Consider the following 16,883-nt stretch of genomic DNA (forward strand, 5'->3'; position numbering starts at 1 on the left):
ACAAAAGAACTCTCCATCTTCTGTCCTACCCTTCCTTGAGCATCCTTCCTCCCACCCTATCTTTCATGTACCCAACTGTTAGAGTGGCCTGGGAGCGTGGGCTTTTGAACTTGAGGATTCAGGGATTCTATTTTCTCTGCAGCAAGAAGAGAGTAAAAGGCGCCCATAGATGCTGGTGGGGGTGGTGTGGGGGATTTTCCTAAATGCTGAGATAATCCCCTGGTACTTTTCAGAAAAACAACAGGTGGGCAAACCTTCTGAACATGGACCATTTATACCCTTCATTCTTCTCTAACAGTCCAGCCAAACGTAAGTTCTTTTTCAGTATATAATGGCTTTTCCATTTGCCAACATGTCTCTATAGACAACAAATATTTGAGTTATCCATTACATAATAGTGTTTTGAAACACTTTAATTCTTAAAAGCAGATTATGAAACCAAACTCTATTTTTTTCCTTCTATCTAGTCCGCATAGGTGAGACTTTTTGTGGGTTGGGGAGTAAATAGTGAGATCCTTTTAGACAGGTTAGGCTTGAAGGACCTGCAGGATAAAAAGGAAAAGGTTTACAGAAGTCAGATGAAAATATGAAGTCAAGAGGGGGGCTGGCACCAGGATAGCGAGGGAAGAAAGATCCACATATGGGTGGTAATGGAGGCTACAGGAGTGGACGATTGGCCTGGGCAGAAGTATAAGTATATATTTATATTTTTATCTAACTTTTATGGAAAAATATACGAATATTATATTTTTATATAAATATAAAAATACGAGAAGGAAATCAAAGACAGAAAGCAGAACCCTGAGAGACACTAATACATAAATAATAAGTGAAGGAAGAAGAAGTCAGGGAGGAGAATGATAAAGAACTGCCTGGGAAACACTAGGAGGAAAACCACAAATGAATCACGACAGCAAACAAGGCTTTTTTGGATCTGGCTCTTGACTGACTCACCAGTCTCATCTCCTGTGACGTGTGCCAAGTACTCTGCTCCAACCGCTCAGAACTGCTGACTACTCCCTAAAACGCAATATGCTTTCTACTTCCATGCCTTTGCACCTGCTATTCCCCTGCCTGGAATTCCCTCTCTATCTTAATCATGTTGCAAAGTCTTACTCTTCCTTCAAGCACCAGCTTCCTTTGGAGGCCTTTGCTGAATTCTCCAAGCAAACAAAGGCCCCCGCTGCACTGGATCATACCTCCATCACTGTGTAGTTTGTTTTTCCACTATCCTATAAGTTCCACGAGCACTGATGTTTCACTTCTGTATTTGGGGTGCTTTCATGTCTGTATTTCCAGGCCCTTACATGGCACCTGGCATGAGGATGTGGTATTATACGCTCTGTTTAAGGACATGGGCTCTGATCCCTAACACAGGTGGGTATGAATCCCCTACTCTGCCATTTACCTGGCTGTGTGATCCTGAGCAAACTACCAAGCCTCAGTTTCTCTGTCTTTAAATTGGGATAATTATTGTACCTATCTCATAGAATGCATGGGTGAATGAAATGAGATAATACATGCTAAGAGCTTGGCACAGAGCTTGGCACACACTCAGGCTCAGTTAAGTGTGAGCATCATTATTTCAGAGGGAGTTCAATATAATTGCTGAATATACGAATGGTGCTCTACAGTCCTATGGGGAAGAATTTCAGGAAGGAGGGAAAGGTCAACAGAATCAAAACTGCTGAGAAGACTAGTAGGATTAGGGCTGCGAGTTTTCTAAATTCTCAACCAAGGCATCCTTCTCCCTCCAGCAGTAGGATTTCTTTTTCTTTCCTTTTTTTTTTTTTTTTTTTGAGGAAGATTAGCCCTGAGATAACATCTGCTACCAATCCTCCTCTTTTTGCTGAGGAAGACTGGCCCTGAGGTAACATCAGTGCCATCTTTCTCTACTTTATATGCGGGACGCCTGCCACGGCATGGCTTGCCAAGCAGTGCCATGTCCGCACCTGGGATCTGAATCAGCGAACCCCAGGCCACCAAAGCAGAACGTGCAAACTTAACCACTGCACCACCAGGCAGGCCCAACAGCGGGATTTCTTTAACCTCACCATCAGGCTCAACTCTGCCCCAGTCACTACAAAATCAAAGATGAAAAAGTTGGGAAAAAAAGAAAGCAACTCCTGGACAAAGTCCTAGAATAGGCAAAAAGAGTGTGATCAAGGTCAGGATAATTCTTCCTCTGTAACAGGAAGGAAGCAAGCGAGAATACAGGTGTGAAAACACGCTGGTTATAGGTGGAGGTGTGTTCCTGGTCTTTATAACTGAAGAAGGTAGCTATAAAAGAGGCATTCATAGATAAAACATTTTGTACTCTCAGATGAAAGAATTGTCACTGATACAATTCAAGCTTTTATCGAAAATAGAGATAAGATTTTCTAAGTTGGCATACAAGGTCTCTTATCCAATTAGAAGTCTGATTTAGTCAGCAGCCTTGATACTCTTGTACATTTTACCTACTTATATTTATAAATGTGTGTTTTATTAAAGTAAATATTTATTCATTGCTGTCTAAATAAATTATATGAGCACTTCTAACAAATACTTGATAACTATCATGGATAGGTAATAGCACTAAATGTATTGTTTTGTTGGATATTATTTCTAGCTCAATGGTGTAAATTTACAGAACAAAAATTTTTCCTTATAAACTAGCATTATAAAAGTGATCAGCCTACATAATGTATGTTAAATATATCTATTATTCTTAAAGTTACAAGTTCACACAATTTAAGCAATATCACGATACCATGCATCTACTATTTTCCTTCATGTCCATGATTATCAGCCATTACATAGGGCAGCAAATTAAATCACATTAGCATCAAATAAGATTAATATGCAAATAATGATAATGGGCCTAAAACAAGAAAGTTATCAACCACAGCACAGACACTGCTGGGAAAGAACGCGGGATTCCGAATGTGATCAGGCTGTCCTCAGAAGAAAGGAAATCCAGACCGGACCGAGACTTCCTAGTGAAGAGGCACAGAATTCCACAGCAAAACCCCACTGGACAATATTCATAATTGCAGAGATATGTTTAACTTATTGTATCTTTAAACGTATTTTTCCTTCTATACTGTGAGTTCCGTTATTCTCTATAAATTCTTCTATTACTTCCATAAAGTCCTGAATTAAAGACTTTCTTCCAAGCATTGTTATAAAAAGATATGTGGTCTAACACTTGGATGTTAGTCAAGATTCTGGTGCTCAAATGAGCCAAACCAGATAAGCAATACATATTACAATGTTCATTTTTTCTGTGTTCCACTTACACAAAAGGACCCTAACCAGAGCTATGATCTTAAATCTATTATTGTTCAGCCTTTGAAATAGATTATTCCTTCAACTAAAATCCCTCCACGCAGCAACAGCTCCAGAATTTCTATTTAGAAGGGACTTCAGGGAGGCAATGTGACAGGAGCACAGGAAGATTCTAAGGGATCATGGCATGAAGTTATTTCTGCAGAGAATAAACATATTGTTTTTCTTGGATTTTACGGTACAGAATTGATGAAAACAGCAATGTTTGCTAAAGTTACTTTTATTCACATCTTAGTTAAGATTGCGGCAATATGGCTTATCCATGATTAGGTGACGATAATGATGCTGATTTTATTTGAAGGTAGCTTTTCTCTGGGGATGGGAGGCAGGTGGACAATAGAGCCAAATCCTAGCAGGGGTGTTCCCTCTCTACAGAATAAAGACCAACCTCTGGGAAACTGAAGACTCTCCGTGATGCTATACCAATTATCTTTCCAACTTTATCTTTCCCTAATCACTCCTCATCTCCTACTCTGTAGCTCACTGGGATTGATTACTAACCGTTCTGCCTACTCTCCAATATTTTCCCGTCTCTCTGTGTCTCTTCACGCTGTTCATTCTGGATCTCAAATGCTTTCTAGCCAATCTCTACCTGTCAAAATTAAATCCATTCTTCAATACATATCCAACTCGAATTTCAATTGCTTTCTTCTTTTATCTGCCTTCCATGGTTTTTGTTCTCTATTATTGTACCTACCATATTCTATCTGAACTATAGTGAGCTGGGTACACTATTTGATTTCATCTTCTATAGGATTGTAAGATTCTTGGGAGCATGGATAGATCTAATGTCATTTTTAGGAAGAATTTTGCAAATGAACCATAGCTTATTTTATGTAATCATGGCTTATCTTTTGAAAAATCTGAGGAACTTACCTCTTAAAATGACCATCAAGGGGTATACTCCAGGCAACACCTGAACTTTAAATTTGGATTCTCATTTTAAGAGCTACTTTCTATTATGTGCAAGTGAAAATGTAAAGGAGGGTTACATTACTAGTATATCTTCTATCAAATGATAGCTAAAATTGAAAACGTGATTGTTGACTGCTATCTTCTTGTTTGAAATGCAATAAAGTTCCATCGGTTCAAAAGCAAATAATTACTCCTCAGGGCCTTCTTCAGACTGCCATTCACTTGCTGGGTGATCCTGAGCAAACTATTGAGACTCTTTGTGCATCCATTTAACTAATCTGAAATCTAAAATATGGATTATCTGCTTTCCAAGTTGTTACACATATTAGTCATTAAGTGATGGTCAAGAATTATAACGAAAGAGGGAATCTGAAAAGTGAACAGAAACGGTACTTGTTAATAACACCTGGAGCTGAATAATCCAAAGTGATCTAAGGAAAGAACAGAGTGAAATGAAGAAAAATCTTCAGCCGAAGTATGTAGAACCCATTATGACTCACCACAAGATTATGACGGCTCTTTTTCTAATATGTTGACATTTAAGCATGTAACATTTAAAAGTGGAGGAAATAAAGATTTGCAAAATATAAAGCTTGATTGGCAATTGGATACCTAAGACGAAAATTGATGTAATTCAGTTTGTTACTTGGGGTTTTCTACATTGTTGAATAGAGTACTCAGAAGTGTAAAAAGTAGCCTTTGATACAACAATTTTTACTTCTGGGAATTTATCTATCAATACTTGTGTTCAGGGGCCGGCCCCGTGGCAGAGTGGTTAAGTTCGCCCCCTCTGCTTTGGCGGCCCAGGGTTTCGCCAGTTCGATCCTGGGCGTGGACATGGCACCACTCATTAGGCCATGTTGAGGCAGCGTCCCACATGCCACAACTAGAAGGACCCACAACTAAAATATACAACTATGTACTGGGGGATTTGGGGAGAAAAAGCAGGAAAAAAAAAGAATACTTGTTTCATAGACCCATATATATCCAACATATTCTTAAATACAAATGTATAAGATCTTCACTGTAGCAAAACACTGGAAACAACCTAAATGTCTATTCATGAAGAAAGACTGAAGTGAATTATGACACACGTATTTAATAAAATAATATGTAACCAAATAAAAAATGAAGTGTGTGTACCAAAATGGAATGATGCTGGAATGAGCAGAATAAATTTTTATGAAAGAGGCAGAGTATAAAGCAATGTGTATAGTTCCTCCCATTTATGTAAACACAAGGGGGAGGGATATGTACACAGATAAATTTTCTATAAACACAGGATATTTCTAGACGGAATACATAAGCGGTTGCTTTGCGGGTAGGGGATTGCAGAGTTTGGGTGTGGAGCGAGGTTTACTTTTCAAATATATCTATCTATAAATATATGAAGTTATTACGATATTCTTGTATGACTTCTTCAATTTAAAAAATACAATAAAATTATCTTTATAAACTGTTAGAATAATGGTCAGTTAGCTAACCAAGATGCTTAGAACACAAACAAGTCAAATCAAAATTACAGGGTTTTTCACAATAAAGTACGCCTCTGTACTATTTTATTGTTTACAAAGTACTTACACAAGTATTATGTCATTAGAGTTTAGTAATGGCCCTATGAGACAGAATGATAATTACTCCCCTTTTGTAGATTACAAAACTAAGAATTAGCGGGATTAAATAATTTATTTACTCAGAATTACTCAAATCGCACACAGGACAGGTGGGCAAGCCTGATTTCTGACTTCTATGTCTACTCCTCAGGAAAACGTCTCTCCTTCTAGTGCTGTCCTTGGGAAAGGGAAGAGGATGATATTTATTCAGCATTTATCATACAATAACAAGAGCTAAAATTATTTAGTTACCAAGTGCCAGGCAATGAGCAAAATACATTGTGTGCATTATATTATTTAACCCTTTCACTATAGGCAGCGGATACTGCCATGCTCCCCATTTCATAAGTGAAGAAACTAGGCACATATAGGTTAAGGAGATTGCCTAAAGTCACATGGCCAGTAAGTAACTAAGACTAAACTAGACTTTGCACAAGACATGTGGATACCCCACCTTCACTGTCAAGCTCTGGCTACACCCTCCACGAACAGGCATCCTGGAGTCAGGGGTGCACCCACTGGCCTCACAGTCTGCCCCCTGGAGAACAGGTGGGGAGCAAAGGCCTGTTTCAGCCCAGGAAGGAGACTTGAGGCCACTGGGCAGGAAATCCTGGGTCTTGACCACCCAGAGCATAGTTTCGAAGATGAAGTGCTGGCCCAATGTGAGCAAGACCCCTGGCCCCAGGCAGTCCTCACTCGGTGGGAAAGGGTGGGGTCAGACGAGGCCCACAGTGGGAGGCTCTCGAGCCTCTTCTGTTTGGTCTAAGGGTGCTACTGTGGGCCCCTCAGACTCCAAGGGCAGAACCGGAGTCCAGCACTATGGAGCAACTGAAAGTCAGGTAAAATGCAAAAGAACCATGTTTGCATATAGTAATTTATGAAGATTCAAGTGCAAAAATATTTCCTCTGAAATGCTGATTTAACTATTTCTTGTCACCTCCTGATCCAATGACAAAAATAGTGCTGAGTGTACAAGCTTACCTTGTGTTGACTTAGTTCTCATGCTCTGTGGTAGGTCATATTTTCAAAGGTGGCCAATATCCCTCCTACATGCTATTCTTACAATGTAATAGTGATATTCAGCCCTCTGCACAGAGGAGTGGAGTCTGTGTCCTCTCCTCTGGAATCTGGGTGAACCTCTGTGACTGCCTCAACCAACACACTACAGCAAAAGCAAGGCGAGGTCATAAAGATGGCATTTACTTCTGCTGTGATTTCTTGGGACTCTTACTCTTAGAACCCAGTCACCATGCTGTCAGAAGTATCTGCATGGAGAGGACTCATATGGGTGTTCCAGCCACAGCCCTAGCCAGCACTGGCCACAAGACACATAAGTGAGCAAACACGTAAGTGAGGATTCCTGCCCCAGCCATAAAGTCACCTCCAGCCTTCCAGGAACCCCAGCTGACTCCCAAGGTCCTCATCAAGCCCTGTTTAAATTGCAGATTAATGAGCAAAACACATGATTATTGTTTGAAACCGCTGTGTTTGGGGTGGTTCATTATGCAGCAATAGATAAGTGAATTTTATATATCCTTGCAATAAAAGCTAGGTTTATAGACTATTGAACTCAAGGCTGTATGTGTCACAAGAACAGATAATGAGCTCCTTAATATACCATAATCTACTCATATAATAACTCTTTGTAAAAACATGAAACGCTAATCCTCTCCAAAGCCTGCAGTGAATGAAGCTTACCGTCCCGATTTATTTCTCATCTTACTGCCTGTATTTAACACAGCTGATTTAGAAACTGTCTTCCTAAAGCCTCTGGAAATCCTGTTTTCTTCAAGTAAGGCATCCAATGTGACATATTCTCTTGTCAGTTTTCCATTTGTTTTCTTGATATAGTTTTATTGTATTTCACTCTCATAAACAGCTTCCCTCCCAGACATGAGGACCTGCCTTGTAACTTCATATGATGTTGAGACTGCAAATTATTTAAATAACATTTTTAAAAACAAAGCCAAAAGCATATTAATGTCATTAAGATTTTCTAAAAATTACATGATACATACTTTCTTCTAAAACCTGAAAAAACTCAAAATATCTAAATCCAGAAGAGAGAGTACAGAAATGGACTCATGGCAATATGTCAATTAATTTTTTACAAAGCGGCAAAGGCAATTTAATAGATAAAGCATTTGTTCTTTTCAACAAATGATGCTGAAACAACTGGATATCCATATGCAAAAAAAAAAAAGGAACTTTGATATATATGTCACAAAAATCAACTAAAAATGGATGACAGACTTAAATGTAAAACGTTAAAACTATAAAATTTTTAAGAAAAAATATGGGAGAAAATCTTTGTGACTTTGAGTTAGGGAAAGAGTTTTTAGTTACAATAAAAGCACAACCCTTAGATGAAAATACTGAAAATTGGACTTCCTCAAAATTGAAGACCTTTGCTCTGAGAAAGACACTATAAAGAAATGAAAAGACAAGGAATAGACAAAGAGAAAATATTTTCAAATCGCATATCTATCAAAGAACTTGTATCCAGAACATAAATAACTCTCTAAACTCAACAATAAGAAAACAACAACCCAATTTAAAAGATGGCCAAAATATCTGGACACTTCAACAAAGAAAATGTAAGGAGGGAAAATAAGCACAGCAAGAGTGTTCAACATCATTAGTCAATAGATAAATATAAATTAAAATCACAATGAGATACCTCTGTACATCTATTAGAATGACTAAAACAAAAAAATGACAATACCAAATGTTGGCAAGGATGAGGAGCAACAGGAATTCTCATTCATTGTTGGAAGGAAGGCAAAAACAGTACAGCCACTTTGGAAAATAGTCTGGCAGTTTCACATATGATCTGGCAATCCTATTCCTAGGTAGACACCCAAAAGAAATAAAAACTCATGTTCACATAACCTGTATATGAATGTTTAACAGCAACTTTATTCATAATTGCCTCAACCTGGAAATAACCCACATGTTCTTCCTCTGAATAGCTAAACATGGTACACCCATACAATGGAATACTACTCTGCAAAAAAAAAGAACAAAATATTGATGAACACAAGAAGTTACATAGATATTAAGGGCATTATGCTGATTTGAAAAAAAGTCCATTTCAAAAGGTTACATTCTAGGGGCCGGCCTCGTGGCCAAGTGGTTGAGTTCGTGTTCTCTGCTTTGGTGGCCCAGGGTTTCTCGGGTTCAGATCCTGGGTGTGGACATGGCACTGCTCATTAAGCCATGCTGAGGTGGTGTCCCACATGCCACAACTAGAAGGACCCATGACTGAAAATATACAACTATGTACCGGGGGGCTTTGGGAAGAAAAAGGAAAAATAAAATCTTTAAAAAAAAAAAAAGGTTACATTCTGGATGATTCCATTTACGTGACATTCTTGGAAAGGCAAAAATATAGGGGCAGCTCAGGGGCTGCCAGAGTTTGGAAGTGGGAGGATTTGTTTGAACAGTGGAACCTGCACAAGGGAATGAATGTTTCAGGGAGATAGAAGCGTTCTGTACCTAGATTGTGGTGGTGGATACACAACTCGAAGTATTTGTCAAAACTCATTAAACTGTATGAAAAGTGAATTTTACGGTGGGTAAATTTTTTTTAAATTTTAAAAATCTAAACCAATGATATGAATGCATCACTATATTCATTTCTTGCCTTTTTCTCCCATCCTTTCACTGTCTAAATTAAATTACCCTCTTTTGTAACTCAAATTCTTTGTGTAACATGAAAATTCAAAATATAACTCATCTTGACAAGCACAAAGAATGGAATTAATATTAGAAGAAATTGGAAAACTTGAAAACGTAAGCCTATTATTTATTTATTTATGCCTTTTCAAGAAGACTCTCATTAACCCAACTCATTCTCAGAATTATTTTCGTCAGGATCATCATGGAAACAGCAGGAATAATTGAAGAGATCTCAGGGGAAGCAAAAGCTGAATAAGGGCTTTAGTCTCTCCTCTCAGCAGCCTCTACCCTGAAGAAACGCTCTCTCAGAGAATATAGGAGTGAAAGAGGAATTCAAGTTATTCTCATTTGATGAATTAGAGGAATGAAAAATTATTTCAACGCTGCTGTAAATTCTACAGTTAATTTCAATGTAACCTAAAGGAGAATGCTTACAGATAGCTCCGAGTAGCAGGAGTGCTAAGAGGAGCTGGCTCAATAGTCACAATGTCTGAAAATTAAAACAGGAAGACAATAAATAATAGTGATTGTGACATAAGGCATCATTAAGACCAAGTTTTAAATCTCTGATTTGCAAGTTACTAGCCATGACCTTGATTACGTATCTTAGTTTCTCTAAACCCAAGTTTCCCATTTGGAAAATGGGAATAACAATATCTCCTCTGTAGGACGATTGTGAAAACTGTACCCAGCTTAGCATCATTCCTGCCTCATTGTAAATATTTCCTTATTACCATGTGGGAGGTCTCTAAGTTCCTACAGCAAACAAAGAAGGAACGTTGGTTTGCTGCCAAAAATGAAATGACACCATTACCCACAGATCTTGGGGAAGGATGGATCATGAAATAAGAAAAAGATGCTAAATTTTACTGGCACTAAATACAAAGGATGTCTTATAGCTCTCCAATTCTCAAAGCAATCAATGCCTTGGAAATTCCCATGGGAGCTCATCAGAAAGATGTAAGACCCAGAAAGATGCTAGCAAAGTGTCTTAACTTGCAGATCTCAATGAACAGTCATTTAATTAATCGATTTAAATTATCTGGCAATGGCCAGAGGAATTATATGGGTCTCTTAACATACATAATATATGTAGACAAACTATTTAAAACAGTTGCAAAACTACCATTTTTTTTTTTTTTTTTGGAGGAAGATTAGCCCTGAGCTAACTACAGCCAATCCTCCTCTTTTTGTTGAGGAAGACTGGCCCTGAGCTAACATCCATGCCCATCTTCCTCTACTTTATATGTGGGATGCCTACCACAGCATGGCTTTTGCCAAGTGGTGCCATGTCCACACCCGGGATCCAAACTGGCGAACCCTGGGCCACCAAGAAGCAGAATGTCCGAACTTAACCGCTGGGCCACCAGGCCGGCCCAAAATTACCATTTCTTAACCTTGTCTTTTACGAAGTCAGAAAATGAATGAAAATGAATCAAGAATAAACACAGGATGAAATCCAAGAAATTCATCTTTCTAGTTTGGTAAATAATTTGACTTAGATGTTTAAAAGAGTAGGTGAAATTTCTGTCCTTAGTTACCTTGTATATAGAATAAAGAAGAGATAACAGTTTTCTTAAAAGAGGAAAAAAATTAAATATCCATTATCTTAGGAGCCTGAGCAGACAGAGCATATTGATAAATTTTTCTCTCCCTTAACATGACAGAATGAAGTTGAAGGTCATTTTCCCTGACCTTCTCATTTTTGGAAACTCAGATTTTAACTATACTGTAAAGGCACTGGACTGCTTTAGCTATTTTGGGCTATATCAGCATTTTCCAAAAGGTTAAAAAAAAAAAACCTTTGTCCAAAAGATCAAATTGTAAATAATATATATAGTTTCTGATTTGTAGTTCTAATAACATATTAAATAACTAAAAGAGAACAGAAATACATCAGATGGATGCAAACATGAATTCAGTCATACAGTGACTTTTTAGATATATGCAAACTTATCTCTTTTTTTTATTTTTAGGCTCATTATTAGAGAAATGATTAAAACAAAAAGCTGAGAAATAAAGATTTTTTTAAAATAATGTGGAAAGGACACCATAAGCAATTCAAATTTCAAATGCTTCAATGCTTGTCTTCATGAAAAATATCTACACCTACTAATGGAGAAGATTTTTGTCCTCTTCATTTCTGTGTCTTTAGGGCATGAAACATTATGCTGAATAAATGAATGTTCACATAGCATATTTTCATTGAAATTAGCAGTTAAATATACTAACTTACCATTTATATTTACCAAAAGCCTTTGTAAAATATTTTTATTTTTAAATTTCCATTATGCAATTAAAATTATGACCAATAAATTTATCTGTTGCTAAAATCCATGCAATGTCTTTAATTAAAATTTTTCACTCCTTTGGACGTCTGTCCTTTTTCAATTATACTTTTTCTCAACCATGGTTTAGAAAGAGGAAAACAATTCAGATTTTAATTCAATTCTAATTCAACCCAAAATTGATTTGAAAAAGAATTACTAAAGAACAAGCAGAAACATTTCCAGCAAACAGTGATCCAGTTGAAATACACTGGGACTAATGCCTAAAACATTTCACCGCTTTGCAGGGAAACACTGTTAACACTTTTGTTTTTGTATTTCTAATTTGCTCAGAATCACTGGCAGGCAAATGGTGATGCTGCAGGCAGAGGCTGTCAGTACTTCTGCTCCACCTGCCTGGATGAATCAGGTAGGCTGGAGTGACCAATAATTCCAGCAACCTATTTCCACATCCTATGCAAATTAATGCACCAATCACTAAAAGAGTGCTCTGTAAGGTCACATAAGGAAAGTCTGAAGAGAGGACACCAGTCAGTTACTTGAGTGTTGCGGCATTAGGTCATTCACATGGCTTCTAATTATGAGGTCCTCTAAGTATTGTATCTACTCTGCAAAATAACAATGACCTTTCATGCAAATTTTTTCTAGTAACTATTCTCATATATACTATTTTAGATCAACAGAAGTGTTCTTCATATAGAATGAAATTTCATAGAGATTTTGAGTGCACATATTCTACTTAAATTAACATATTTTACGTCCTCAAAGCTGATATATATATATATGCATAAATATTTATTCAAATAGATATAAAAATTATTTTTTGCATAGGATATGATTTCTCTCATATTGCAACTAGCACTAATTTCACCTTTATTCTTAGATGCACGCTACAACAATTCTTCAGGGGAAAAAATAGCTCCAAATGCAATTCAGACTGCATTGTCATAAAATGAGAGTCCTGCATCCTGTAAGGATTTGCAACCCTAACAATTTCTTTGGGACACAGAGTGCCATAAGAAAAAGTAGTACACATTAAATTTTAGTCATTGCATGAGAAATGCACATAAACAAAAGGCTGTCCCTAAAATAACACCACCTATACAAATTAAAATTCAAATGTGGCAAAGACCTTGGTAAGTGTCAACCAAATTTTAATGTCATGTTTTCACAAATTCTGAAGCCCCTGGTGTTCTTCAAAATTTCCACACCGCCCTGAAGAAAAAGACCATTCTGCTGGCCATTATCTTCCTGCAAAGATAGTCTCCATCAACCAGTTTATCCTATTTCTAAACAGGAATCTAATTCTCTTCAGTAAAGAGGCTGCCTTCTTGCAATCAGCGATCATATCCTCACACTCCTACACCACCCTGAACCGGGAAGGCTGACACTCGCGTTACTACTGCGATAACCTAAGCGCTAATGCTGGAGTTCCTGGCACTGGCAGCAGGAAAAAAAAAAAAACTCTTAGATACCAGATCACAACCAGATGGAGTACTCCCTTGTTTTAATATTACCATACAAACAGAAAACAGGGCTTATTCTACCAGCCAAAGAAATGTGCATTCCCCCTTGCAGTGTTGGGGAAAACTGCGTCTCTGCGGACGGCGGGCGGAGAGCAGCAACACATGTTTCTCGTACTCCTTGTCTGCTACAGGGCTGCAGTTGTTGGGGTAGCTCTGCCTGAAAGTTGAGAACTGCTAAGAAACCTCTAGACAAGGTTCCTTCTCTCCCCTGGGTGGGACGTGAACGCCTCCAGCAGCGCCTCTCAAGGCCCTCAGGGGATGTGGGTCTGGGGAGCATCCCCCCGCCACCCCGCCCGGGCACCAGGGGTTTCTTCTAATGGTGCAGCTCCGCAGTGGGTCATGTGACAGCTGGGTGTGTGCCTCTGTGCGCGGTGGGGGGATGCGTTTGCGGGCGGGTGTGTGTGTGTCTGCATGTGTGTGTGCAGAAGTTCACGTCTGGTTTTGGAACGTTGTGTGTGTATTTGCGTGTGTGTGGGGGGGGGGTGGGTGTGTGTGTGTGTGTGTGTTTCTGCGTCTGGGTGTGAAGTGAGATTGAGAAGAAGAGATCCAGCGAATGGTCCTGGGCCAGGCGATGCGGCCAAGGCAGCCCGTGTCAGTCCCCCTCGGGGGCCAGCCTGCGCCTGGGGCGCGCGGTCCCGGCCCCGGGGGGGGGGGGCGGCCGGCGGGGCGCTGCGCCCCTGCCCACCCTGGGCACCCACCTGACGAATCCGCGGAGGGTTCGGCGGGGTGCAGGCCCCGCCCTCGGGGGCCGGGGAGGTGGGAGAAGCCATCTTCCCGGGCGCCGGCTCGTCCGCTGTCACGCCGGCTCCCCCGCGGCTCCGGCCGCTCCCCGGCCTGCGGCCCGCGGCCCCTCTGGCCCCCGGCGCCTGGGCCGCAGAGAGCGAGGGCGGCTGTGCCCGGCTGGCCGGCCGCGGTCCCGGCCGGAGCCGCTGCCCTGCCCGCGCCCGCCTCCTCCGGGCGGGGCGGCGCGACCTTGGCCGCGGGCTGGGCTGGCCGGCGGGCCGCCGGGTGGGCGCGAGCGGGCGGCCGGGCTCGGGCTAGCGGCGCGCGGAGAGCGGAGGCTGCTGCCCTGGCCGCCGCCGCCGCCGCGAGAGCGATGAGCTCATGGACAGCTCCAGAAATCCGGCTCCGCGCCCGCCGCCGCTCCGAGGGGTGGGGACGCGCAGGCTCCCGCGGGCGCGCCGCATCGCGGGCACACGTGCCCCGCGCCCGCCCGCCTGTTCCCATTCATGCCGCACACACGGCCTCTCCGCGCTCATTGTCCCTACGCGTGGTGACAGCCACCCACCCACGCTGGCCTCCGCCGGCACACAGTCTTTGTTCTGCCAGCCACTCCCTGTTGATAAGGAGGAATTAATTTATGGGGTGAACACGGTATGAGATGCCGCTGCGACTGCAACTCCGGGCAGATGTGGGCCAGGGAATGAGACACCCTAAGCGCTGTGTCTTTCAGCGTTTGCCTCCTTTCTCCGTTCCAGCCTCTCCCTTCCCACCTCCTTCTCTATGAGAAAGCATCTTCCAGCTATCCCAGGGTGGTGACGGCCCCCCGCTCACCACGACCCAGACCACGCCTTCTGTAGCCCTGTGAAGGACCTAAAAGACACGACCAGGTTTGGGGACCTCAGTCTGTGCAAGGACTGAGGTGATCCCTGGAGCACAGGGGCCATCCCTGTTTGCATCCCTCTTTATCTCTTGAGGATATAGATAAGAGCTACCCTTGACGGAGTACAGACCACTTTCCCAGACCTGACGATTCTGACCCCCTTGATTGGTTCTGCTGCCCCACTGAGGCGGGAATTATGGCTTTTTACAGATGAGAAGATGACCCTCAAGAGATAATCGTTTCCTCTCACGGCTGAGTTTTCCCTTTCTTGTGGATCTCCATACAAACATGCTCCCACCTTGAGGAAACAAGTTAAACTTTCCTTTACCACAGACACGCTCCCCGACCTCTCCTCCCCGCAGCTAGCATTCATTTCTCTACACCTCTTCTCAGCAAGATCTTCTAGGGGGCCGGCTCCGTGGCCCAGTGGTTAAGTTCACGCACTCCGCTGCGGCGTCCCGGATTTCGGATCCTGGGCGCGGACATGGCACCGCTCGTCAGGACAGGTTGAGGCGGCGACCCACATCCCACAACTGGATGGACCTGCAACTAAGATATACAACTATGTATGGGGGTTGGGGAGATAAAGCAGAAAAAAAAAAAGATTGGCAACAGTTGTTAGCTCAGGTGCCAATCTTTAAAAAAAAAAGAAAAAGATCTACAAAGTTTCAGCGTCTCCAGTGCCTCTCCTCACGTTCTCCATTGAACCCTGTCCATTCAGGCTCTCCTGCATCTACTCCACCTAACTTCTCCTGACAAGGTCCCCAGGGACCCCGTGTTGGTAAATCTGAGGATCAATTCTCAGTCCTCATTTGGCTTCACCTCTAAACACTTTTTTTTTTTTTTAATCACTCCTTCCTTCTTGAAAATGTCTTCGTTTGGCTTCTGGACACCATTGTTTCTCAATCATCTTACCTCACTGGTTCCTTCTCGTCAGTCTCCTTTGCTGGTTCTTCCTCACCTTCCAGACTCTCAACTTTGGAATGCCAAAGAGTTCACTCCTGGACCTCTTTTTCTTCTCTGTCTATACTCACTCTGTTCTTGGTCTCATACAGTTTCGTGGCTTTAAATAGAATCTGGATTCTGATATATATTCCCAAATGCGTCTCCATCCCCACTCTCCCTCATTCAGTTGAAACTCCTTTTGCCAACTGCTTCCACCTCTTTCTGGATATCTAGGAGTTTCAAATTTACCGTGTGCAAAAACGGGGCTCCTTTTTGTCTTCCTCTCCCACATTAACTTCTCTGATACAGCTTTTCCCAACTTTCAGATGCTGAGGACAAAAACCTCAGAGGTATTCTTTGTTCCTTACTTGCTCCCGTGACCCTCATTTGATCTAACAACAAATCCTTCATACAGAATCCAACCACTTCTATATTTCCACTACGATCTCTCTAGTCCAAGCGGCCATCATCTCTCATCTGTCTGATAGCAAGAGTCTCTAACCAGCCTGCCTTCCTCCACCCTTGCTCCTCACAGTCAACTTGCAATGGAGAGACTAGCCGGTGCTCAAAGCCCTGCTGTGTCTCCCCATCTCACTCAGAGTCAGAGCCGAGGCCTTTCGACCTTTCAGTGTAAGACACAGTCTGTGTAACCCATCGTCTGTTCCTGCCCACCACCCCTCTAATCTTGCTTCCAGCCGTCTCCTCACCTCTCCCCGCATAGCCACACTGGCCTTGTCTCTACTTCTTGAGCATTCCAGGCCTCCTCTGGTCTCAGGCACCTTGCACCTGAACCATCCTTCCTTCATATCTGCGTGGATCATTCTTTCACTTCCTTCAGGGCTCTGTGCCAGTATCACCTCATCAGTGAGGCCTCCCAGATTACCCTGTGCTTTGGGTGAATTGTCTCCCCCAAAATTCATATGCTGAGTCCTAACCCCCAACACCTCACAATATTTGGAAATAGAGTGGTTACAGATATAAT

The 16,883-nt window shown here is 41.7% G+C and overlaps 1 protein-coding gene across 1 annotated transcript in view; it reads right to left on the bottom strand.

Annotated features, from left to right (window-relative positions):
• Positions 1–14,267, bottom strand: part of ANK2 (ankyrin 2) — a 619,163-nt gene extending 604,896 nt beyond the window's left edge. The window contains exon 1 of the mRNA XM_070609318.1: positions 14,052–14,267. Within this exon, the coding sequence (XP_070465419.1) occupies positions 14,052–14,123 (72 nt within the window). The 5' untranslated portion in view covers positions 14,124–14,267. The remainder of the gene's footprint in view (positions 1–14,051) is intronic.
• Positions 14,268–16,883: the final 2,616 nt, after the last annotated feature.

This window comes from Equus przewalskii, chromosome 2 (genome assembly GCF_037783145.1).
Source record: "Equus przewalskii isolate Varuska chromosome 2, EquPr2, whole genome shotgun sequence".
NCBI classification, from domain to species: Eukaryota; Metazoa; Chordata; class Mammalia; order Perissodactyla; family Equidae; genus Equus; species Equus przewalskii.